Source organism: Plutella xylostella, chromosome 22 (genome assembly GCF_932276165.1).
Source record: "Plutella xylostella chromosome 22, ilPluXylo3.1, whole genome shotgun sequence".
NCBI classification, from domain to species: Eukaryota; Metazoa; Arthropoda; class Insecta; order Lepidoptera; family Plutellidae; genus Plutella; species Plutella xylostella.
Genome location: NC_064002.1, coordinates 9,645,159 through 9,672,903, shown reverse-complemented (window position 1 = coordinate 9,672,903; position 27,745 = coordinate 9,645,159). Strand labels below are relative to the sequence as shown.

Sequence of the window (27,745 nt, the reverse complement as noted above, 5' to 3'; positions counted from 1 at the left end):
TTAAACGTGATGAAAAGTTATGGAATAGTTTTAAGTATGATTAGGATTATTAAAATTATGATTCTTTTGCGATTTCTGACAAACCCAAAGTTGACAAAACTATGAACTGTTTTTTTCGGTAGGTAACGTCGTTTTTTATTTATTTAGAATAACAGTTTAACACTCATGTTTACCTAGGTCACAAAATTGAACATGAATGGATGGACTGTAGCATAATACTTGTGAATGAGCAATTGTTCATAGCAGTTGACCTTGCAAGGACTTTCGTTGTAACTTACAAACTACCTACCTACTAGCTGTTGCCCGCGAGCTTCGCTTCGTCATAAAAAAACATATTGTTGCTGTCACAATGATATTCAATTGTGATGCAATTAATAAACAGCATTTCCTATAATATCTGCAATAATAAACAAATTGCTGAAAATTACCGACTCAAAAACAGGTTTAATGGCGCCAAAACGTAGACATAATTATAATATACCTACCTACATATAATTTATTTTGTTAATTTGTAACAAAGTGTGATCGGAAACTATTAGTAGCTTTCAAATCATGATTTAAATATTGGACTTGTAAATAGTTACATCTATAAATTAGACTCTCCAATAAGCTCCCAAATACTTGTTTTGGACTTGGTTCTTGAACTTGACATCTCAACTGGTTGACAGATGAGACTTTAGATTAAGATTAAGGATAGAGTAATAAATAGTCACAGATGGGCAATCAAAATAATATTTTTTGTGTTTGCCAAGTATTTTAATTGTTTTTTATCTCATTTTTAGAGTATGTACTATATCTATCTATGATTCAATAACATTCGTAAGTTCAAATGTAAAAATACATAAGCAATACAGTAAATAAAGTAGCTTTTTTGAGTCGGTAAAAAAGCTCTACGTTTCTTAGGTCCACTTCAATGACGTAAGTCAAGTTCCCAGGAATCCCAGGTGGGTATTACGCAAACACCACATTATTAAAGGATACAGTAAAACTTATTATTTCCTCCAAACTATTTACTTTTAAAAGCAAGTATTGAGTTCTGTATTCGGCTCGCATCCGGCTACCGGAACGGGTTGCACGTGAATTCACTTTTACTTTCGATCGAAAGAAAATGAAGGGTTTTGGACATTGCTATAAAGCTCATAATTAGAGTGAATATGAGTTACCTTTTTGTACTTACATACATACATACATACCTACATACATCCATCCTGACGTCCCTCAGCAGGGACAAAGGGCCTTGAGTAGATTATTGTACTTAATAATTGTTAAGAAGTTTTTTTGGGAACTTAAGTGAGAGTGAAATTAAAATGTTTATGTAGTGAGCATTAAAAAAACGTAAATCATGTTAACAACAAAAAGCTTTGGATTTCCTCCACAACTATCACTTAGAAACTTCTAAGTACTAAAACAACAACTTAGCTTTTCTCCACAAACGAAAAAAAAGTTTCATTCATCTATCAGCTTTCATGTGTCAATGGCAACAGCTGACCAATCCGACCAATCCTGTATTACGTCCGCAAGCCTACCTTTGAAACCAATACAATAAATTGAATACTGTACACAGTCAGAATGGGAGGTCCAACTCAACAACACATAAGTACTTGTCCATTTTATCATTTATGGCTTTCTTATAAGAATCTTTCTTCCAAAATTAACGTATAGGTGAATAAATGATTAAATAGGTGTGATAAGTACATAAGTACAATCTTGAACAGCGTAGAAAATAATTTCAACAGTAGCCCATTAGCTTAATGCCTGGTTCTGGGTCTAGATCTAGCTCGGATAGCATGTTCCAAGCACGAATTTCACACCCACGCTACTTGATTTCGATTAAGTATCAATTTATAATTATTAATTACATGGTGTTTACTTTAGCTAAATTACTACAGATAAGTCCATTTGTAACTTATCGGGCGTGTCTCTACTTCTGTGTTAATTATTACTTTAATACGTTAAGTTAATTTATTAAATGCATACTAAGTTAACTGAATGAATTATGGGAATAAGAACTAAAAATATATTATTTTTGTATTTTTTGGATTTAAGTGTTCCGAATATAAGCTATGAAACAAAATATTTTGTGAGCAAAGACCTCAAGATATTGTATTTTTCAAAATGTTGTATTATTATAACTTCAGAATCCTAGACATAATAAGCCTTTGTTAAGAGCCTAGGTACTTATTTTTATGATAATTTTTCAGGTTTACCATATTATTATAGGACCGATCAATCTACCGTCGCTAACATTATAAGTCGATTTTCATATTTATCGTAAAACCTAGGCTACCTAGGAGGTACAGTGCTAAAGCTGGGCTTAACCTTATTTGGACGTGAATATTATAGGGCTGTATTTAAAGCCCACGCGTTTTGAGTGCTTTATTACAGAATTTAAGTGAATAACTTTACACCAACATTAAGAGTAGGTAAGCTTAGAAAGTGTTATAGAAGTTGTAAAGTTATATTGAATTTCGAACTAAATATTACTTTTCTTTATTGGAAAAGGTCTGGACACAGTAAATGACAAATTATTGGTTGATGAAAAATCTTTTCTTCTTACCGTGTCGACAAACACCACAGCAAGGCTAGAATTTGTCGTCGTGGCATAGTGCGAGGTTGGCCAGTCAGATCTGTTCTCAGTCGTTGATTACCCAGGTTGTATTAGTCTATGCCCAGGGTGCATCGTATGTATAAAGGGGACACAGTAGATACGTCACTCGAGTAGTCTGAAAAATTACTGATTCATGTTCATTCTTTACACCACAATAACATGGGATTGCGGCCATTAGAGCTTAAGTAAGCTTTTCACATAGATTTTGGTTTGGGTTTTCGTCATATGCTGTACTTGCCTACACGTCTGGCCTATAGCATATATATAATCGCAGGAGTCCATTTTCTGCTGAGAACTTTTACCATATTTACTCTACTTTACATTCAAGTTTCGCTTAAAAACGCCGCAGGCCTACGCTTTGCAAATTTCAATTAACATCAGATTATTTATTCAGTCATGGTTCTAAACGCGATCGTCCACCATTAATGGACCCTAACGCGAATATTTATATCTAGTATGATGAAACCAGAAGCGTAACTGGCGTAACTGGCGTTCGGCGTTCCCTTTCAGCACTTACTGTGTGTGGCCACACAACTCGTTCCCGAGGACGACGGCTCTTCTGGTGTGGTCCCGATTGGACTTCAAGTTTTACACCACAAGGTTGTTATATTTTATTAGGTATAAATAGGTTATTTGCGGTGGTTTTGCGCTTCGATTGGTTTATTAGTTTATCTCAAATTTCAAATTCAAATGGTTTAATTGACGTAAAATTTAATAATTAGATAGATACTTATGTACACTAGCTTTACTTGCAATGTGTGTGTGTGTGTGCTGTGTGTACAATTAATGTAAGTTTAGTACTTAGGTATATCTCCAGTATTGCCCCATACATGCCACAAACATGAACCTCTCACACTCTTTCACATTGCATGAAGGCGATAAGAGATATTTTCAAATCGCCACGGCGCGGGTCAAACTAAAAGTTCCCGCGGAACTAAACCTCCCGAACAGGGTTTAAATCACCGTGAAATATAACGTGTAATTGGTACCTGTGTACTTATTGAAATCGCCGCCGCTGTGGCATGCAAATCGCGAAGAAAGTGATGTGATTTGTAGTGGACATTGTTCCTGTTGCGCCGATAGAGCGAGACAGCATGCTGAGTAGCGCGTGCTATTAATTAAAAGCTTGCGTCGAATTCTGTGGTCCTAGTGAGTTTGTTATCGTGAATGATGATACAATCCGTTATTGCAGAGACAAAAAAAAAGTGTTATCTGTTTGAATTTGAGTACGAAGACTTAAACATTAGGTAAATTATTTATATTTATTTTATATTTTTTTTGTTTATTTAATAGTGCGTCACTACTAAAGAGGCCTCCACTGAAACACCAGCGCGGTGTCCTTGGCTGTGGCCAAGGGCGCTGCAATAGCTGAGTGGACGCCTTTTTGGCGGACAGCAAATTTATACGTGAGTTTATATATTATGGTGTATAATTAAGTATGATTGCTGTCATTGTCAAATAAAGTTTTATCTTTCTTTCTTTCTTTCTTTCTTTCAAATTTAAATATTTTTGTAAATATTTATTTAACTGCTTACCTCTTACTTCACTTGCTTGCATATCTTGAACTTCAATGAGTGGTAAAATCCATCAATGTCCTGAAAGTGGCAGAAATGGCAGGTTAATTACCGACTGTCAGTAATTAAGAAGGATATATCGGAGTCCAACTGATGAAATGTTTTAAAAGCTTTTGTTTTTTTCTGTAATATCATTCAATATATGCTCACCCAAATGTGTAAAGTAAAATTATGTTATTCCAAATTAATTCTTATTTTCATTCTAAGAGGTGAAACATTGAGGAGACCTGTATCCTGCAATTCCAGCAGTAGTTTGACAAAGGATGAATAAGAAGAGCTTCATCATATTTTTAACAAACACTATAGATTTTTTTTTATTATTTAATACTTCTTACACAGCTATGATTACATCCACAAGCTGACAAATCTAACGCCAAACTGTCACTCACTTTTCCCGCTCCCGTCAAACATGGCCGTTGTTTGTCAAAAGTTAAAACTGACATTGCTGTAATTTTCTCCAACTGTATACATTCGCATGACGTGCTGCTCTTGCGCCGAAAAAACGTTAACAAGTAGTCGAGAATATCGCGATGGGTAGACATGCAAGACATTACCAGCATTACGTGGATTATGTAATGTTATGCGGATTGCCCTAGCTTATACTAGTACCTTACATGTACATATGTTGTTTTGCAGTTAGAAGGAAAATGCAAACACATTCAAATTTGAATACCACCAATGAGCACCTATTGTCTGAGTACCACCCAAAAAGATCACGAATGAACGACGCGTACAAGTATGACCATCTGATTTGAATCTAGAACGGTTTTTTCTTAAGCACAAAGCAAAAGAAAACCCAAACAAAGAGAGCCTTTCACTGGCCACATAAGGGAACGTAAATATTATTTTTTCGTTGTAGTCCAATATGGAAAATTGGAACAAGAGAACTGTCACAGTGCTGGCAAGTGAAAGTGGTAAACCCAGGCGTCGTGCATCGATCATGGACTGTTCTCAGTATTCACGGTTAAGGTCATGCTTTATTGAACTGCCATAATAATGGACACAACAGTAACAAATCAAGGGGACGACGAACATGGCTCACAATCAGGCTTGATTCCCACGACATACCACCTCACCCGTGTAACTCACAGCAAGACGCTCTAGACTCTCTAGAAGTCTAGAGGATCACGGCACCAGGAACATGTCAAATGTGAATAAAATAGTATCAAATAAATATTTGCTTAGCAATTTGCGTGAGCCGTGAGCATCTCACGACTGGATTTATCGCCAATCGTGCTTCGTGAGGCCAACACTCGCAGATATATACGTCAAGTTACATTTCCGAATATGTTGCGAAAGGAGGAACTGATGATAATCCATCAGGCTCGCATTGGAATGAAGATTTAGCGTCTGCGTGGATCACCTGCCACTTGCACCGCGGAATAATCCATCAGCCGACTGTGATGCAGCTGCGGATAGCTATACGGTAGATGATCGCGTCAAGACTCGTGTTATGAAGATGCCGAGATACCATCTTGTCGTGACTTCATCCAACCGCCTTTGATCTCCGTTTAGACCATCATTCTAATTTATGCACCACACGGCAGACAAAAAAGGAAATAGTCTCAAAAGTTGACTCTAATTGCCGCGCAGGATTTATGGTCGTAATTGGTGTGACGGAGAAGTTTTGTTTTCATTTTGCTATCAGGTTTCCATCCGTTTCCAACAGGAAACCGCCGGTGACAAGGTATCGTGTGAACCCGGTTCCCAATCAGCGGTAGACGATGTGTCGATTAGATGCGGCTGATGATAAAGAAACGAGTATGGCACGTCAACGATGGCGAAAGTGTTTTGTTGCCTTAATGAGTTGCACCTCCGGCGATGAGCCACATAACACGCTCAAATTGACTCGCATTTGATTCTTCCGATGAGAGGAAGGAAGTAGGGAAGAGACTAGAAAAAAAGGTCTTATGAATGTGTTGCGGGAGGTCATTTTTGTTTTTTGGCAGTCTGGGAACAATTTTTTTTACTGCTAACGAAGTACTATTCACTCGCCTTATTTAATTTGAGCTTTCTCACTATTAGCAAACGGTTTAGTTTCGAGCGCCGACGCGCGGTCTCGGCAACAAACTGCGAGATCATTGTCGATTATTTTGTACTGACAAGCAAATTAGCTGATACTTTTGTCTAGTTTCGGCGTATTAACTCTGCGATCGGTGATTGAAAGAGCTCTGATAAGGCTACTCGACGTTGTTCAATTAAGCAGCTCTATAGACGCTGTATAACATTACACTAGTAGTTGATATGACCGAGTTGTTACTCAATGTGAGTTAACTAGAGAAACTTTCTTCGATCAACCATTATTGTGTCTGAGTTTGTAATAAAAGATGCAGTGTTAGCAGCCAAACTTTCACATTACAAATAACGCTCGAAAGAAACAAACATCATAAGAGCCTAATGAAATGTCATGCAAAGTGCGTATAAACCCACATTTTCCGAGGTCGATTTCACAAGGACCTCATTGAGAAGTAAGATATGCTCGTTAAATGTTATTAGCTTGTAGTCGTGTTGTTACCGTAAACAATAACCGGCAGTTCGGTGGCGGTAATCGCCGGCTTGAGCCTGGGGGGTCACTCTATGTGACGAAAAACGAAGTCTCGGAGAGCTGCTGCATGAGTCACGACTTTATCTCTTTGTGATAAACGTGCCGATGGCCCGACAGCTCTCGTTCGTTCGCTTTTCGCCAGTATAGAGTGACCCCCCTGACCCGCGCCTGCTATCGAAAGCGATCTCCATACATGTGAGAAAGTCTCCGTAATTGTACACAATTCTGTATTAAGATTCGCGGCATCTGATAATGGTGAGAAATGTCAGCCGAGACGCGACGGAGACGAAAAGTCCGGAATTTTAATTAATGCCTCATTTATAAATGTAACGAAGAAAGTTCATCAGCTGCAGACACTTGTATTAAGTAAATTAAAATGATTAACAGTCAATGCGTCTGTTTCGTCTTAAACAACTACACTATAACACGATATTGAGTAGAATTACCCGGACATATTATTACTAATACTTCACAAAAACAGCTGTAATTAACCTTTCAGTCTACTTTCAGTACATAATAACAAAGTACCTAGATATAAAGTATTTATTTACATAATTATGTACATTTGGTATAAAATAAACATTACGGGTAATTTGATACGCGGGCACTATTAATAATGGCAGGTAGGTATATCATCTATAACTGTTGATTTTCCTAAATAAATAATATAATCGGCTTTCCCTCAATACAATTTCCTTGACCGGTCCATCTTTATTGAGTTTTCTTGTCTCACGACTCGTACTATCTGAGCGTTTATGTAAATGCGCGATGTAATTTAAATCGATCCGATTCGGGTTACTCTATACTGACGAAAAACGAACGAACGAGAGGTGTCGTGCAATCGGCACGTTAACACAACGAAATAGAGTCGTGGCACTCAGCAGCGCTCCAAACTTTAGTTTTTCGACACATAGAGTGGTCACTCTGGTACATTTTCACCGACGATTGTCACGACAGCTTCCACCCAATGCGATGCCGCGTCATGGCCGTCGCGTGTGTCCACAGATGGTTATCTGAACGACGACAGCCGGCGATCGAATTTGACGAAAGTGAACGTGAATGTGGCATAAGAAAGCAAGAGTGACTTACAGCGTCTAGAGGTGATAACGACGAGATTTGTTGCAGTAGCTTTGCTATTATCTTCTTGATTTGTTTGTGTGGCGTAAGTTTATGTGTCAGGGTGGCGACGTCAGTGTTGCAAACGCTGTCCCCAGGATCATAAACTGTATATTGTATTATGTAGTTGTCACCGGGCGTTGTTTATGTCCGGGGCTCGGCCGGACGGGTTTGCCTGCGCCTGACGTCCGCGTGGACCGTTAGCTGAATCGTTGACCCGTGCCTTTCTTTGTCACACGCTTGCATCTCGTCACGGTACTTGGCAATTAAAACTGTTTACAATATCTTCCTGCTCTGTAAATACCTTGGAGGCACGCGCCTCCGAATGCCAGGGCGTCAGCTTCTGCAAAGATCGTCTCTGCAGTTAAAACGCACTAATCAGTTAAGGCGTGCTACCCGTTTGGTGCAAACGCTAGACAGTTTGCAAGATTACAGTTATTAGAGCGTCTAGATTGTTTGTAATCGCCTCAATTTCCACATTACGTGTTCTACGTCTTGGGAACATCTGAAACAAACGTACTGCTCTATTCATCGGACCACAACCTGTCATTCCTTTGTTACTACTTACAATAGCGCTTATTTAGGTTTTTAGACCGTTTCACTGTTCTAGCTGAACAGTAAGAAATCAGCTACCGTAGCTTGCATACTGTACACAACAACAATAGGTCCTATCATAAACTACATATTTGGAGAGGAGGAACCTTGGCATTGAACGTCTGCCGCGGACCCAGTTCTCAGTTAATTTGGTGTTGATATCCGGCCCCGCGTGGCTTCCTCTCCGATGTGTGTCAGTGGGTGTCAATTACGAGCTAATCAACGAGTCTTCGTAGCTCCTGCTTTGTGCAAATCGTTTAATCATCATTCTTCAGGATGACGCTCGTTTCTAAGTGTTAATGCATTTCCTATATTGACGACGCTTGACGGAGCTGTCCAATTACATTTAGCTAATGCATATTTTACAACATATTAACGAATCATTTGATTACACACCGGAGATGAAACTCTCAATTTTCTCATCGAACCTATAATATTACTCTTTTCTAAAAAGTAAGAGTAGCAGTAGCAACTAATAGTTGTATAGACGTTAGACGAGGATAAAAAAGAGGAAGTTTCTATTAGCAGAGAAATGATAACGCGCGAAACCTCTCGCTTGCAACAATAGTCGACCATCTGCTCCAGTTCTCAGATACGGCGGTTGCGATAGTTTCTAATCCTAAACTATAATGAGATCGCCATATTCACACACCGCAGCTTCGCATTCATTTGTCCCGTGACAACGTAAATCCTCTTTCGATTGTGTTTCAGCCTTGCCTTATCGCGGCGCCTCGCCATCGATTCGCAACTTTCATCTATTCTCTACGCTCCATTTTATCATCTCCATCCACACGACCTCCTAATTTCATAGTCTGTTGACTCCCATAAGTGGCGTGTTATTGGTGCTCTTTGTTCCGCGGTCATCTTCGAGTCCCTGATTTATAGCAGACGCATCGCGATAGGCACGACATCGCCTATTTCACGAACGTAAACTCACTGACCCGTTGCAGCGGTTCAGTTTTATCAGTGGAGTATTGACCGCGGTCACTTCTTTGTTGACAAACCGCTAGGTTCTCGTCGAAAGTAACGTTACCAACAGTATTGTCTAGCGATTCCTCGGAAGTGCTTCGACCTCGGTCTCTTCCGCAGCCTCAGGTCAAAGATCTGTCCTAGACCGTCCGCCATCTGTGTGTATTTTAATAAGGCACTCGTTCCCGACATGGAACGTCACGACGCGGAGGCACGATATCATTTCACGACGCGGCGCGGCGTCACGCCTCGCGAGATCACCACTAAAGATACTGTCGCGGACGAATCGCATTCAAATTGCCGTGAATTATAAATTCAACTCTGCGAGCTTTATGGACGAAATTGTGCACTATCCTTGAGCGGAACAAAGCCACGAAAGGTTATCGCGACGCGGCGCTCGCGGGACCCCATTGAAAGCGCTCGAGTTGCAAAAGTGTCGGTGGCGCCGCAGTGCATGTGCGATCTCCGATCACCATTAATAACGCGCCATTGTTTCTCGGAAGCTTCCTGAGCTTGCGCAATGTTTACAAAGGCAGCCTACGCATCACGATCAATTTCACTTTCCTAGTAAACAATATAATCTATTTAGTACGGAGAATATCGTGCGGTGTCATACAATAAAGATCTCGGAGGTCCGCAGGCGGCGGCTGACCCTCGCTCTAATGAGCTCCCTTATTAACGAGACAAATCAGAACCAATTTCTCTTCCCGCGGCTACGGATATTGATGGCCCCACGCTCAGATTCTTCCGCTGAACTGCGATGACCTTTGCTTATTCTGTTGTCTATGACATCAGTTTTCTACACCTCAAGCGATAGATGTGTTGGTAAATTTAAGGTGTGCCAAGTACCCATCGGAGTGGAAGTATTTGTCACGAGTTTGACTTTGCATGCTTCACGCTTGTTAGCAAATATTTATGGGTCCTTAACAGGGAACTACAAATCTAGCTAGCTTTTAATATTTGTAAACACAATGGCCTAGCTAAACAATTATGCTAGTGGCGAATTAATAGCGGGTGATTATGTTTAAGTTACTCAGGGACATTTATCAGATCTAACAAAACCGCCTTGATTGCAGGAAGAGGATCATTTATTCGGTATCCGCATTCGGTCACACATCGCATTGGTCTTATGAGACTTCACATCATAAATCATGATATGATATCCATAAATGGTTGTACGTGCTCCATTGATCGCTGTATTCCGCGTTCGATACTAATATCATTGGTATTTGAAACATTCTGTATTTTTAATCAATAATTTTTAATAACTTAATGCTGCTTCTTTGTGTTTATGTAACTCCAAGAAGATATGTTTGTATTGTATTTTATTGCATGTCTACTAGTGAAAACTTGTAATTAGCTCTCTGTTGCCTATAACTTATTAGTGTTTTTGTCAAAATAGCTGTAAGTTTTCCATTTAAAATAAAATAAATAAAGCTGTTTTTCATTCCTTAATTAAGTATATATGATAAAGGGTCAATCTTATCTGCTAATAAAGTAGGCGCGCGCGGCGTGTGCTGATTGGCCGGCCGCGTTTGTTCTCTGCGGTAAACCTCACCTCCCAGTAATTTGCCGCAATTTGTCGTGGACCAGTTTTTCTGCATACAAGCAAACAGTTTTAACCGCAACACTAGGAAATTATGTGGAATTAGAGTCCTCTTCTTCCTTATACCTCCATTTAACTCGTGGAAACTTCACCGTTTATTAAAACATCGTGTCTCTTGCATAAACCGCTGCTTCTTTCAGCTTTAATCTCTTCCTTCTCTATGCGTATTATATTACTATCAAATGGTAGATCATGGTAAGATTACACTTGTTTTTGTTTTGCATTTCTGTCATCATATTTACGTTTAGCGCCATCAGCTGGCGGCCATGTCTCTTATCGTTCTTGATTTAAAATTTACACATTTACACAGGGAAGCGCCACATGGGCCGTGGTCTAATGTAATACACGTGAACAATGCAGTGAGGTTCACATGCAGGCATAATTGCTGCAATCTGCTCTTCGTATCTCTCTATCCAGTGTGCAATACCTACCCAGTTTGCTTATAAGTTTGTATATCTTTTTGTGCCATCTTATATGCCCATTTTATTGTTGGCAGTCTTAATTGACATTTCATTTATTTTCGCGCTGTCTTTGTTTGTAATCGAATCAGCCAGTGTAACATATGCTTTAGTACAATGAGTTAATTATCACAAGTGTACGGTTCACTTGAGTCATAACTTGTTACGAAGGTATACAATGTTGAGATGTAATCTTGATGTATCGTAATCAACACATATCCCATTATTCTAATCAAGCCCATCAGATTGGAAAAACGATCATTTAAGTTTGTAAACAGGTACCTACTATTATGCGAGTAGAGATAGTAACTGTGTTTTAGATTTGTTGCATACTTTTTGAAATTATTTAGCTATGATCTTTTAATATAGTTGTCAAAGTACATGCATTTATCGTTGAAAGAATGCTCTCGTTCTAGCTCTACTATGTTCGTTTGAAATCGACCTTTAGAAGAAAGTATTCGAAAGACAAAAACGAGATATCCGTATGCTAATAATTCCCAGTAACTCCACAGCTAACGGACAAGATAGTAAGAAGCAGAGCTTAACTAGCGAGCTGCAAAAAACTATTCTCTCAAGAAAGGATGTGTTGAGAAACGACTCCGTTTCAGTTTAGCACCTTTATGGAAGTGTCGGGTTTCCTTCACGCAAGTGAATCTAAGACTTTTCTTGATGTTGGCTTCTTCACATTAAACTCTACAAAATTATTTGAAATATGCTACTGGCATAGCAAGTGTATTTTGTAGCTATAAACCTTTATCATTCGTATCATTCATAATTCTTTATTTCCGATACCAACAAAGTACTCAATCTTGATTTCTTCTTGAATCAACAATAAAAAATTAAATAATTTTACATTTCTGATTTGAATTTTAATAAAAACCAAACTCATCTACTTATAAATCTGTGTCAGTGTCGCAGTTATACAGTGCGAAAATAAATAATAAAAAAAAATTGATTGAAAGATGATTGAAAGTTGATTCGTCCGTAATCCATGAATCTTTGGTTCATACCCCCGTCGATCACGTTCAACTTTTTCTTTTAGAATAAGGGTCATGCTGCGAAAAGTCCGGTTATTTTTCCTCAAATCTTGACCACTAAATATAAAACTCAAACACAAATTCGTTCTCGTCGTGCAATATTTACTTCAGTCTTTACTTTGTCAGTTCGTACGTTATGGTGGTACCTAAAACGCACCCTTATTGATGGAGAGACAACGTTGTATATAAAAAATACATTGACTTATGATGATATTATGATATACATGATATTTGTATACCTGTAATTTCCAAAATTGTTAGTAATTTTAATTTCTTTTTCAAATAAAAGTAACATGCGAAGCGGCTCTGCAACTCTGCATTTGAAAAGAAAATAATTTTACACTAAAATAAATATTTTTGCATACAAAATAGAGCCTTTAAGTGCTTTGGTACATGCTGACAAGTGACACCCCAACTTTTGCATTGCAGTCTGCTACAAGTCTAAAGTAATAAGAAAATGATAAGTTAGGAATTCGCGTGCGTATCGCGCATGTAAATTTATAAGTTCCATTAACGGCTTGGTTAGACGAAGTCTTTATATTATGCTAATAGTTCCAGACTTGAACGATTATTCGTTGCGAAGTTTCGCAAATCGCGTGAGCGTCGCGGTACCAGTGCTGTACACCTCAACGGAATCAACTTGACATATCTTGATACTTGAGTGGTTAAAGTTTAGTTTAATGAGGTGGTGGAATTCTAGACTTATCGGGTTATGCGATCGAAGCGTCTGAGGAGGGCTTACTTTGTTTTGTTTTGATACCTCTGTGAATTAATAGTAAGTACCTACCTAGTAGTAGCGGTATTCTAACCGTGAGGTTCGTCTGTAAAGCTTTTATTTAATTTAAACGTATGAATTCCATGTAATTCTTCAAAATTCTGTACAGGTATGATATTTTATTCAATTGTTTCAGACTTCCGATCCATAGTAAAATAACCTGATGTTAGTAATATTGTCAAATATCAAAGAATCGTAAAAACAATTATGAATATTTCAAATTCTCCTTTTTAATTTACAATCGCTGTGAATTCTAACATGTATAAGTACTGAACGATTGAGTTATATGAACGACTCAATTACTTAACAAATCATTAGATCATATCGCATCGTATGGGAGGTGTCTATCGTCTGTTTAGGCGTACAAACATCCGTGGGGCCATTCTACTAAAATAATTACTTAACGTGAATGTCATGATAGAATAGCTTTTCACTTTTGACATCCATTTCCTGTTGCGGTTATTATAGATTATCTCAAACTTGTTAGTACCAGAAATTGCATAGTGCAAGTCGGTATAACACTTTTATAAATAATATTAAAATAATTATAAATGTATTAAGTACCTTTCCTTCTTTAAATCTACCCTTAAAACTTTCTTACCTAAACCTTGGTTGATTGCAATTATGTACCTACTCTATCAATCAGCGTTAAGTACATAAAAATACTGTTTGTAATATATGTTTTAGTATATATTTAAAAAAATATGAAATCTATCCTTCTCTTTCGGATACTCAGATATGCACAGGTGTTACCTCTACATAAGTAGGTACCTTAACATAAAAAATAAAATAGTACTGATAGAAATCAAAGAAAGATCTTTTGTAGAAACGAAAGATCTTCAATTATGAAAATTATGAAAGCAAACGCTAGAAAACTATTAAAATTTAGTGGAATAGCTTTTAGTATCCTGTGTTAATTGGCGATGCAACAGATTCTCACATAAATATCTGACATCCTGAATCATTGGTCTACACCTACCAGTGCAATTACATGTTAATGCAAATGCTAAACCGTTTGTGATGCGGCGCCGGCACAGGGCACAGGCTGGTAACTTGGCATTGGGCTTGATGAATTCGATGAGCATATGATCGATTCTTCTATGGTTTACTGAAAATGGAATATAAAATATAAATAGAAGAAATTCATATACAGGGTATACTAAGCCGAATCCAGTATGTGCAGCATGTTATATCTAAGCCCGAATCTGAAATCAGAATTTCAAGAATTTTTAGTACACCCTTTTTGCAACACCATGTATACCGCGTATACCTTTGAAGCCAAAGCAAATATAATAGTAGGTAGGTAATGTCAACATAACAAGGAAATAGGTGATATGAAATATGAAAATCGTGTGACACTTAAATATGCCGCCGCATTGAGTTTATTTTAAAACAACTTTATAATGGTATAGAACTCACTTAATTAAATAATAAATAATGATCATAAACACATTAAATAGATGATGAAGTGTTTGTGTTCACAGGCGATGAAACTTAACAAATAGTCGGTAAGTGATTTTTGTAATGCCGAGGTAGCTCTATGCAATAGTCATAAATTATGTCAATGATGTCGCAATACGGTCAAGATCAAGTCAAATAATGGTTAAATACTGCAGTCAAGTGTAAGTTAAATAGGTACACACATGTCTTATTCTACCAAACGCCTAAGTTAATTTACTCAAACCCACACAAAATTCAGTTAATTTCTTACCTTGACACAGTCGTTACTTAACCTTTGGATTGACCTAACTATAAAAATACCCTGCACGTTCCGTCCCGAAATAAAAAGACCTAAAAGGGTCATGATCAGATGCTATGCTACCTCTTTAATTACTAAAATGTGTGTTAGCCTTCTTTTCGATTGAAAAATATTTAATTAATTTGATACACCATATATCGTTATACCGGTTGTGTTGAAAAAAGGGTATAACTAGATACTAAGCCGAAACCTACGCGTGTTATATCTAAGCCCGGAAATAATATTAAAATCAGAATGTTAAAATTCGGGAAAAAAAAATATTCTCCATACTTTATCCAACGTGACCAACAAAGTTTCTATGGAAAATATTTTTTTGCATCACCCTGTATTAGTATCATGAAGAATACGTAAATAAGTTTTAGTCGATTAAACCCTCCATTTTACTGCTGCAGTCGTGATGTACTGAAATGCAATTCTATGTTTAGTGCCGATAAAACTGAAATTACTAACTAAATATTCATAATTATTATAATATTACTTTGAAATACTGAATGTAATAAATAAAATATTATTGAGATTATAATATCGAGATTAAATATCATAATATTGAGTTTACAAGTCTTTATCCGTAACAGTATCCGTTGAAGTTAAGAATGTGAGTACATACTAAATAATTATTTTATCGAAATGCTTTACAAATACTTAGGTAGCACTTATAGGTAGGTACTTGTTATGTATAATTGGTTTAGGAGCCTTAGCAATTTATGATGACTCTGCGTGTAAGCTGGAGTAAACATATTATTGATAAGTTATAAGAAGCCTGAATTAGAAAAAAATCACCACCGTAAGCTCAATAACTAAGCGAGTCAAAGATAATATAAAAAAACAGACGTGAGCTATTTCAACTGGCAACACTGACTGAACAAAGCCGCATTATTCGTTAACCTAAATTAGCTTATCGACATGGTGCAGTCGGCTCAGCACGGCTAGTAGTGGTAGGGTGATTATTTAACAGTGAACCACCTGGAAAAGTAACCCAGTTAGAACAATCAAGTTAGTTCAATCTATCCTGAACATTGTACTGAAAATTTTACCTCTACGAACATGACTAGTATCTTTACTGAGGCAATACGTATACTGGGTGTGGCAAAAATGGTATAGGTATAGACGAAAGGGGTGGCTAATATGAGATTGACCTGCCGTGATCACTGACAAAAGCTCACTCTATATAGGTAGGTGCTCTTGGAGCACAGCAGACAAAAGATCCGGAGAGCCACAGAGCATGTTCGGGCACTCGACTGGAACTTACTATTCTGTGTGCAGTCCGCTGGCTAAGCGGGAACTTTTTGCTAACTAGCGGTTTAAGAGCACTGGGGGTCTCTCTATTCTATTCTATTCTATTCTCTGTGGGGGTAACAGTACCTGCACCTGGCTCTCTCGAGTGGAACCTTTGTGCATATCCCCAAGGTCTAAACTGCCTTCCTAAGCTTGGACCATTTCCCACCACGCTGGTCCACTGCGGGTTGGTGGGTTCACATATCTAGATGTGCTAAATCTAGATATGCAGGTTTCCTCACGATGTTTTCCTTCACCGTAAGAGCGATGGTATACATTGTACTTAAATTCAGAAAAGAACTCATTGGTACATGTCAGCGCCGGGATTCGAACCCGCATCTCTGGCGTGAGAAGCGGGCTCTTACCCGACTGAGCTACCACCGCTCTTGGCTCTTGGCACTGGGGGTCTAGTACAGGTTTGACAGTTTGGCGAAAACTATAAAAGTTTACGTTTTCTCGCATACTAAGTGGCGCTTCTTGCGGAAACTATCATGAAAATTTTAATAGTTTTCAAAAATAACAAATCCCGTACTAGACTATACGATACCTATATGTATAGTTCCAAAAACACGAAACAGATGTATCCTTATCCTTACTATATAATATTATAAATGCGAAAGTAACTGTGTCTGTCTGTCTGTCTGTCTGTCTGTTTGTCTGTTACTCTTTCACGCCAAAACTACTGAACGGATTTGAATGAAATTTGGTATACATACGGTCTAGACCCTGGGAAAGAACATAGGCTACTTTTTATCTCGGAATTCCCACGAGAAATTTTTTTAAGGCGAAGCGAAGCGCGCGGGAACAGCTAGTAGTACATAATTACTAGGTAAAAATTAACGGGGTGTAGGATAGCTGCATGAAGTTATCACCAATGAAATGCTATACTGCTTGAATACTGACGGGCCTATTGCCACTTTACTGGCAAACTCAAGACCAGACAACACTTATCACATTGATTTATCGTTATTTCAATTTGATAGCGGTTACTTTTCACGTACACCTTGTCAGATGGCAGCAGAGGTGGCAATATAAGCGCACGCCGACTCACTGATATAATTCATGCCCAAAAACCCAGACGCGGCTTTGACCAATGACCATGCATCGTATGTTCATATAAAACACACTAACTATGCTGCGCAATCGTGCGTATTCTATGTTTATTCATTTTGTCCACAAACAGTGAAACTACATTAATGGCCAATCGAACGGGTTTGCTGAGTTGGGTTACTCTAACTGACTTTACAAAAACCGAACGAACGAGAGCTTTCATGCATTCAACTTGATATGTCTGAAGTTGGCTGCGATTAAACTTTTGTAATAATAATAATAAATTTATTTATTCGAAGTAATTAAGGTGATTACAGTAAAGTTCTTATGGCTAGGATTTGGATGAAAATACATAATTGGTAGACTGTTGCCGTAGCGTCTGCTCTCATAGCTAGGCTATAGAATAGAGTGTATTAATGAGAAGCAGGCCCCTGACATAAATAGTTTTGGTACAGTGTTGAAAAAAAAATTGATTATTTACTAGTACAGTATATCCCTAATTAGCAAGTAAGCATTTAACTTTTGTAATTTATATATGCTTCTAATAGGTACTTTTAAATTAGATAAATAATCGACGACGGGTCCTGGTCCTCATAGCACAGGGAATCCTAGTTTGAGGACCAAGGTTTCAACAATATGTATGTGTCTTTGTTGGTTTTCAAATAAACGATTTTTTATTATTTATTTATTTATATTTACAGTTATTGTAAATAATAAAAGTAAAAATTTAGTGACAAATAAAATTTATATTTTAATCTTATCAATATATTATAAATGTTTGTGTGTGTGTGTGTGTGTGTGTGTTTGTGTGTGTGTGTGTGTGTTGATTTTTCAATAGTCAGGAAAGTAAAATTGTTGGTGTCTCTGTCTCATACAAACATTCTGACGCGACAACATCGGAATTAATCCCCAGATAACTTTTATCTGACCATGGAAAAATCAGCCCTAAGTGTCATTCTTTGAAAGAATGAATAGGCGGTTTGTTAGTTCGACACGGTACAAATTTGTAAGTATAACATTCACTGTCACTGCTAACTTCAGAAGTTTGAAGATCTTTGAACGTACGTTTATGCAACAGCGCTGAATCTTAGTTTTTCTTAAGATAGAGTGACCCCGGGCATAGGTAATAGCTGGGTATTCAGTTTCGTTTGCCTGCTCAGGATGAAATAAACGGTAAGGTGCAATACTTTATGACCAGTTCCTTAAGATAGGGTCTAGATTTAGTTTAATGAGTTTGTATTCTGATCAAAGGAATCGATATATTAAGTTATTGTACTATGAATGGACATAATAGGTATAATAATTTGTAATAGAAAGCCGCACAATTATTATCCAACCGTTACGTTTAAATGTTTAATTGTTTGTTAAAGAAATTAATTAATAAAGACGAATTCAATATACTTAAAGTTAAATTCTAAAACCTACCTCATATAAAACATTGTTTTCTTACTCAACAAGTATCTGCAATATGTTACGCATAGATTATAATGTAATGTTTACCTGCCTTTTACTTCTTCCTATCAAGTTATTACAGGGCTTCTTTACTGTTACATAATTATAGCTATGTACTTCCTGTCATGTACATTTGCTATGTGCCCAGGCCTTCCGCGGTATCATCAAACATAGGAAAGCACCTACAATTAAAGGAACATTTACATAAGACATTAGACCTGTAATAGTAAATCAAAGAGCCATCTGGAAAGAAAGTTAAATGCCTGTGTGACCTCCCCTTCCTTAAGATCTCAGTAGTTACTTAGACTGTACTTAAGTAGCTACCATTGGAGTATAAAGTCTCTGCCGCTATATTCCGCAAGATATATTACAGCAAGCTGTAATATGGAAGTTGATTAATGTAGGACGCTATAACTACATATGTAGGTACCTAGACCACTTCCAAACCAAATAAAACCACTCAAGTATCTCCCTACTTATTGTCATTTTTAACCACAGACAAAAAAGCGGTGTTATGAGGATAACCTGTCTGTGTGTCTATGCGTCTATTTTTCTATGTATCTCTCAAACAGTTGAGCCGATTTTTGTTTACTTTGGGTCATAGATTTATAGGTTGTTCTTAGCAATATTTTATCAAAATGCCGTTCAAAAGTTATGCGTCTCTTTGACCCCACCGTTCCAATGAAACACCATTGAAGGGTTTAAGCGAATCGTAACATGAAAGGAAATATAGGCAAAATTGGCATAGATAGATGTACGAGTATCGTCCAGTGGAGGTGGGATGCAATAAATTAGATCAGCACAATGCAACCAGGCAGCCACGGTCCGCAGGGACTGATAGTGCCATGGACATAGGATTGTAGAGAATGTTTAGAAATGCTGAAGCATCCTGAAAGTACGGTAAGCTTTATAGGTAGCTACACACTTTTGTGCCTCGTCAAACCTACTTAACAAACAATGTGCAAATGAATGATTAGGCTGTTTCTGTGTTTCACGAAAATCTATATCTTCTGTTACCAAACGTTCCTTTCTTGCTTTGTTAAAATTAGTTATTATGAATCAGAAATCCTTTTATTTAGATGGTTCTAATGTATTTTTTTACAGCTACTCATTCTACTTTTTAAGCAATACTTACCAGAGATTTGCTAGCATCGATTCATTACATAAGTTGTCCCTTTACGATAAACCTAGATAGCCTTGCAGGTATTCATTGAGGCGCCAGCATGTTCAATGTTCATACTTAAAATCCGCCCAAGTGCATGTGATTACTGCTCATAATGAGTGAGTACCTCCCAACGAGTGCTAAAACTTAACGGCCTCCCATTCAGAGCGCATGTAGCTTATAATAAAGCTATCACATTATCGGTATCCGTTGGGGGTAGGCCAACGATATTTTGTTTGATACGAACTAGATGATTCATTTTATAAATTGATTAGGTAGGTTGACGATCAGGTTAAACGCACTCTAGTTGACGAAGAGACAGGTAGTCAGGAGTGATTGGATGATTGCTCCTCGAAAGAGGTCTAGTTCTAGCGGTGAGCGATTTTTGACTCATAGTAATAATATGGATATTTGTAGACAGCTAAGTAGGTACTATTTCATTATTGTATGCCTTTGTTGTAAGTTATATTTTGTGCCATAAAATTAAATACTTTTTTATATTTGTATCGTTACGATCCGCTAAGCGCATAGCTACGTGGCAGCCCGCAACTTTTGGCAGGCGTCCAAAATACAGGCGATCACTGCGGGCACGACCAAATGAAAATATCTGCAGTGTCAAACTTACTTTGTATACGATCACGGTATTAGGGGACTTTGAAAGGTAACTTATGCGTTTTCAGGAATGCTCTGGAGTTCCGGGGATTGAAGAGATTATTTTGAGCGTTTTTATAAGCTTGTGATGCGTTTATGTAATCCTGGTATGCGTTTGGGGAGTTACGTTAATCTTTTTAAAATAAACGTTTAGTTTAATGTCTGTCAGAGTCGTGATACCGATATAAATAAGGTGAAGTGCGGTAATTGCAACTATCCGGTAATTGCAACTAACTTCAATAACTCCCTCTAGAGTTACTTCATTGTAAAACGACAGCCTAAAATCAATTTTACATCATAAAAGTTCTACCCAAAAATGTGGATGGCGCTGATAGCTCAAGAATTGTGGGAGTTATAAAGCTTTTTGTCATCGGCCATTTTGAGTCTGCTGGAGTCGGATGGACATGGCGTGAATTTTTATTTTATAAAATAGTTTTTTGTGGTTCCTCGCAAGGTTTTTCAAAAAAAAAGGAAAAACTATTAACGGTAAGTCATTTTGCATGTATTTGTTTTATTCTAACACGATTGTTTTCCGAGTTTTCTGTGTAGTTACATTTACCAGACAAAAAATGCAAAGTCTGGTAAATGCAACTATTTTGCAGTTTTTAGGGTGGTTACAATTAGCTGCCAATTTTTGTATGAAATTGGAAAAAGCCAGTGATGGGGGATATTCAGTGAACATGAATATATCGATACAATCACTAATAATATAAAACACAAATAAGAATAAAAGGCTGAATACCAAATTTTAAACATATCTGTTAAGCATACATTTTTTTAGAAAACCTGCAAAATTCCACCCGGCATCCTGCCTGCGGTAAATTCCGAAAACTTACCAAAAAAATTGTAAAAAGGCTGTTTGATTAAACATAAGGTGAAGTGCGGTAATTGCAACTAAAAATATTGAAGTCGTAACTTCATCATCTGATAATTCTTTATATATAAGGAAATAGTATTACTGTAAAATCATGCCAAAGTCAAAATTTTATGTAGATTTTATTCCACTATCATGACAAAGAAAAACTCTGAAGAATAAAGAGCTATTGCCAAAACTTCCGGCAAAGGCAGAAATAGTTGCAATTACCCCTCCTGGCGGGTAATTGCAACTAATCGTTTTAAATCCATATTTTTCTATGTGTGGTGTATATTGTGTATTTGAAACACAAAGACTAAGAGAATATTCATAGGATTGTGACACTTATCTCCTTGTAACTACGACCAATTTCGCATGAAACTACTGTTTAGCCGTGGGTCTGGTAATTGCAACTAATTTCTCAAAAATAGTGATGGGAACTTTATCGTAATTTTATCGACAGTCATGTAGTGTCTGTCATCGACAAGCCAAGAAGACCATGGTAGCAGAATAAAACTCGGGGATAAAAATTAATAGCTATATTTTTATTAATCTTTTTACTAATGTTTTTTTTTTTTTTTTTTTTTTTTTTTAAGAAATTGTTATCACTCCACAGACTTTATGTCCGTGCCTTTTGAAGAGTGGTAATTTTTATGAGATAGTTTTTAATTCTTTTATCTACTTTCTACTCGGTAAGGAAGTTTCATTTATATATAGGTATATATATTCTATCTTTTATATATATATTGTTCTTTTTTTTTTTTCTTTTTCTTTTTTCCCTTTTTTTTTCCACTGCTGGGGGAAAATCCACATGGACACCTGGGAAGAGGACCCAGGTAGTGTCGGGCGTTAACCGACTAAAAACCCCCAGCCGTGTATCTCATTATACAAGAATTTTTTTTTTTTTTTTTTTTCCTTTTTTTTTAATTAATGGTTTTCAGAGTCACACTTACATTAGTAATGGCAACAAACTTAACAAGGACAGGGCCAATGCCAGCTGTCTTCGGAGAACTTAATAGACACCTGGCAATGGCTCGGCCCCTCAGTCGTTATAGGTCATGTTTTGCCTGATGTTAGTGTGTGACTCTGTTCTTAAAGATAACTTATTTTAATTGTTAGTTATGATATAATAATCAATAGGTTAGTTATATAAATTATTTTCCCAATTTGACCTATATTTTGCACTCTTAACCAAAATTATATTTTATGATTTATTCCGCCCCGTTTTGCCTTCTTAACATTTCCCTAGAAAGTGCAATGACCTCTTCGTCTCGATTCTTAACTGCCATTTTTAGATTGTACTCGAGGATTTTACTAATGTTTAATCAAACAGCCTTTTTACAATTTTTTGGAAAGTTTTCGGAATTTACCGCAGGCAGGATGCCGGGTGGAATTTTGCAGGTTTTCTAAAAAAATTTATGCTTAACAGATATGTTTAAAATTTGGTATTCAGCCTTTTATTCTTATTTGTGTGTTATATTATTAGTGATTGTATCGATATATTCATGTTCACTGCCCCATCACTGGCTTTTTCCAATTTCATACAAAAATTGGCAGCTAATTGTAACCACCCTAAAAACTGCAAAATAGTTGCATTTACCAGACTTTGCATTTTTTGTCTGGTAAACACAGAAAACTCGGAAAACAATCGTGTTAGAATAAAACAAATACATACAAAATGACTTACCGTTATTAGTTTTTACTTTTTTTTTGGAAAAACCTTGCGAGGAACCACTAAAAACTATTTTATAAAATAAAAATGCACACCATGTCCATCCGACTCCAGCAGACTCAAAATGGCCGATGACAAAAAGCTTTATAACTCCCACAATTCTTGAGCTATCAGCGCCATCCACATTTTTGGGTAGAACTTTTATGATCTAAAATTGATTTTAGTCTGTCGTTTTACAATGAAGTAACTCTAGAGGGAGTTATTGAAGTTAGTTGCAATTACCGGATAGTTGCAATTACCGCACTTCACCTTAAGTAAAATATTTAATGTTTATTAATAAAAATATAGCTATTAATTTTTATCCCCGAGTTTTATTCTGCTACCATGGTCTTCTTGGCTTGTCGATGGCAGACACTACATGACTGTCGATAAAATTACGATAAAGTTCCCATCACTATTTTTGAGAAATTAGTTGCAATTACCAGACCCACGGCTAAACAGTAGTTTCATGCGAAATTGGTCGTAGTTACAAGGAGATAAGTGTCACAATCCTATGAATATTATCTTAGTCTTTGTGTTTCAAATACACAATATACACCACACATAGAAAAATATGGAGATAAAACGATTAGTTGCAATTACCCGCCAGGAGGGGTAATTGCAACTATTTCTGCCTTTGCCGGAACTTTTGGCAATAGCTCTTTATTCTTCAGAGTTTTTCTTTGTCATGATAGTAGAATAAAATCTACATGAAATTTTGACTTTGGCATGATTTTACAGTAATACTATTTCCTTATATATAAAGAATTATCAGATGATGAAGTTACGACTTCAATATTTTTAGTTGCAATTACCGCACTTCACCTTAGCACATAAAACCTCTTACTATGGAAAGTAATCTAAATATCACTATACCATATATGGCACATCATTATTATGAGTTTTATGACACTTTGATATTAAATATATACTTATTCCCTTGCGGGAAAGGTCAGATATTCTTCCCCACGGTTTCCTATGACGCTTCACTTGGGTCCACGGCTCTAATCCTATGTAGACTCTGCAGAATACTTACTTCATCATCATCATCTTCCTATAACAACAACAACAGCCCACTGTTGGGTACCTATATGCTTTCTTTTTTGTAAGTAATATATTCCGGTCGTGTGCCGCTTTGGTCCACTGCTTCCCCTCAAGTCCGCAACCCTGCAGATGTTATCGGACCATACCTATTTAGTTACTACCTTATTTAGAAAAAAAATCTAATAAACTAACAGGGTGTTCATTGTTTCAGGTGACATCGAGGACTGCATAGTGACGCCGGCGTACCAGGGCCAGTTCACGCCGCTCCCGGAGGCTCTGTGTGACTGCATCATGGACCTCACTTCACAGGTCAGTCGAAGGATTAGTCGCACCCTGTATAGGGCGTGTCTTTACTCCGTTCGGGCAGTGAAGAGTAAACGCAATTTTTTATGGTTCGGGAGAGCTGAGGGCGGTAGCGTTCAGGAATTTTTCAACATAAAAAAACTACCTCAGTATAAATGGTATAATAGAGTAGGAATTGAATTATGATGAAATGTTTGCTTATTTTATGTTCAAAGCGATCTTATGCACTTAATGAAAATTAACTATATCAATGCATTATTATAGCTCCTCTGTGTGACGGATAAGTTTCAGTATACACCAATTTGGATCATTACTACATGAATAGTTCCAAAACATACATCAAAATAAAAAAATAAAATATGAAATTGATAAAAAATAATAGATAAGTAGGCAGGTACCAGGTACTTACCTATGGGTAAGTAAAGTACCAACTTCAAATCGTTAACGGATTGTCGATCTACTTTCCCCGAACAAAATTGTTTTCAACTAACTGTCGGTAAATATGAAAAGAAAAGTACCATCACCTAGAAAAACAAATGGCTATACTGTACGTAATTTTCAATACATCGAAGCAGCTCGACACAAATAGGTATTTGTAAGCATGACTTTGGCAATTCGGTGAAGAGTCGTGCCTGTTTTATTAGAAACAATGCAATTGTAATAAATATAAGTGAGTTCTTAGCATTAGTTCAATAACCCAATAACCGATTCATCACGACTGTACTCGTTTGGTGTTTGCGGAAAATACTGATATTTATGTTGACTTGAAATTTTCGACACAAGCTATCATAGCATGGGAACTCTGCAACATTTATTTTTCCCTCGCGCGTTTAGTAATCATAAAGATCGTTAGCGTAATAAAAACCAATCATAATTATTTCAATAAAACTCAGCAAGTAACCGTGTAATCTATTAGCATTAATGTCTTATTTAACACCCATTAATTGTAAAACACGTTCAGGGCAAAGCGCGACTAACCACGCAGTCATTACTTTATCAAGAACATACGATTTGCATGATCAAGCGTCACCGCCTGTTTTCCGTATACTTTGACAAGGCGGACTAATGTCGTTTTGATGATTCTTGGCCATGAATCCACAAAAACCGCGGCTCAGCTGCAAAAACCTGTTTCGGTTGTCTCGCGGTCAGACGCTCGTTAGTACATACCGATCGAACGGCCTTTTTGCAGATCCGCCATCACTAATGCGAGAGGTCACACCATGCGACCAACCTGATATCTTTAATTCAATCTAGATCCAGCAGTATCATTGCACCACCGCCGTCCTGCGTCGCAACACTCGCAATCGATTGTCATAGAATGTCGTTCACGAGTGTCAAACATTAAGCACCGGGGAATGTGGGCTGCAAGAATTTTAAACTGAATTTAGTGTCTCGTAACAAGTAATGCTTGCAATGCAACCAGGGCAACGAGGTGGAGTAAATCACAACCTGTTCTGTCAATGGCCTACGGGCCACAATACAGGTGCTTGTCTTGATATCTTGTTTAGACAGCTCTCCTAAGATAACTGATTTTACAATGCGCCGATCTGCATAAAGCTTATAAACATTACTCAATATTGGAGCATTAATATCTAATGCCCACTAATAATTCTTTGTCCTGAAGGTCGGTTTAGTAACAGTCTCTTTAGAATGCGTACGGTACCCACGAACAACTGACAAATTGCGACGCAATAAGCACAACTTTTATCGCGAGCTGTTTGTATGCAAAACAGGATGCTTATCTTAAAAATCAGTGGTCATAAATATTCAATGTCAATATCATGGTTACGTATTGAAGGCTGCATTTTTCGCGTCGATTATCATAAATTTGCGTTCCTCACAGGGGCAGTCTGCGACGCTGGAGAGCATCAGGACCTCCCTGTCGTCCAAGTTCCCTTCGATGCAGACTCCGTCCCAGGAGATGGTGTACGACACGCTGGCGCAGCTCATGCAAGAGAGGAAGATCTACCAGACCTCCAGGGGATTCTTTATCGTCACACCGGAGTAAGTATCCACTCAATTACCCTGATCCTATGTCGATCCCCGACCAATGAACGGCTAGCAGTTGACCGAGTGCTTGGAGGATACTGTCTCGCCAACTGTACTCGGTAGGTGTAACAAGGGTAAAAAAGCTGCAATAAAATCCTAAATTCATCTGTTACTTTAAAACGAGACAGTGCAGAAGCAATACAAGCGTCCCACGTGCTTGGGAACATTACACAACCCTCGCACTGTAAAATAAAAGGCGGACCTTGAAGAAGTGGCCGGTTCACACGTAGCTATTAAATCTGCCGGCTGATGGTGAATCAGCGGGCCTTTTGGGGAGCTCTAGGGCGGTGCAGTGGACACTTGCGTCATCACTACGCTGCGCACGCGCTGCATCTCGAGCAGATATGGAGGTGATGAGTAACTCCACGGAATAATAAATAACACACGCCACGTTTGGCGCCTATTCTGCATTCAGCGCATGCCATAAATCAAAAGTAGGCGTGGAATCGACTAATAGTCAATCCGATTTCGATGAATTTATGTCTTTATGCAATGCTTTTTGGTCGTTATCTACGGCGAATATGCGAGGTTTATTAGCATTGTTTTAGATTGTTGCTCGAATAGCAGATGTTTGGTCGTGGGTGAGAGATATCCATCTACATTTTCAATGTCTGACAGTACAATAAAGTTCATGCAACTCTTTCCACGATTTGCGCGTTCACTTTTCATACATTCCCTCGATTCAGCCGATGCTGTGGGAGTGCTCACATTTTTAAGGCCGAATCAATTAATAATTGCCCAAATAAGTACGATTACTTTATACATTTTTTGTTTGTTCGCTAAGAGGTAAATATAAAACCAAGGATGAATAAACTTGCTCGTTAAGTTTGTAATGTTGGTTTAATGAAGTTACGAAATTAGCTGTGGCCGATTGAGCTGGAAAGATGATATTTCATTTCGTCGGAGTTTGGGTGTGGCAAAAAAGGACTACACTAAAAATTCCACAAAAAATGGTTGGTAAAATGAGAGAAGTTCTGTGTCCATGCAATGGTTAGGTAGGTACTGTCTGAGGCTCTGAGCAAAAAATATATTGAAAGCTGAGTTATCAGTACCTACCTAATGATCAGGTTTGCTCCGGAAATTCCAGATGCATGCTTGCAAGAACTAAGAGAGCTAAGCAAAAACGTTTAGATGAGGGAGATAAATACTATATC

General features: G+C 37.6%; 1 protein-coding gene across 3 annotated transcripts in view; it reads left to right on the top strand.

Moving 5' to 3' along the window:
- Positions 1 to 27,745, top strand: part of LOC105385723 (putative uncharacterized protein DDB_G0282133) — a 113,553-nt gene that overhangs the window by 68,479 nt on the left and 17,329 nt on the right. For 2 of the 3 annotated variants that reach the window (XM_048629305.1, XM_011556145.3), the window contains 2 exons: positions 24,451 to 24,548; positions 26,386 to 26,546. In XM_048629305.1, coding sequence (XP_048485262.1) covers positions 24,451 to 24,548; positions 26,386 to 26,546 — 259 coding nt within the window. Of the gene's footprint in view, positions 1 to 24,450; positions 24,549 to 26,379; positions 26,547 to 27,745 lie in introns of all 3 variants that reach the window. The other variant, XM_048629306.1, reaches the window with a different exon arrangement.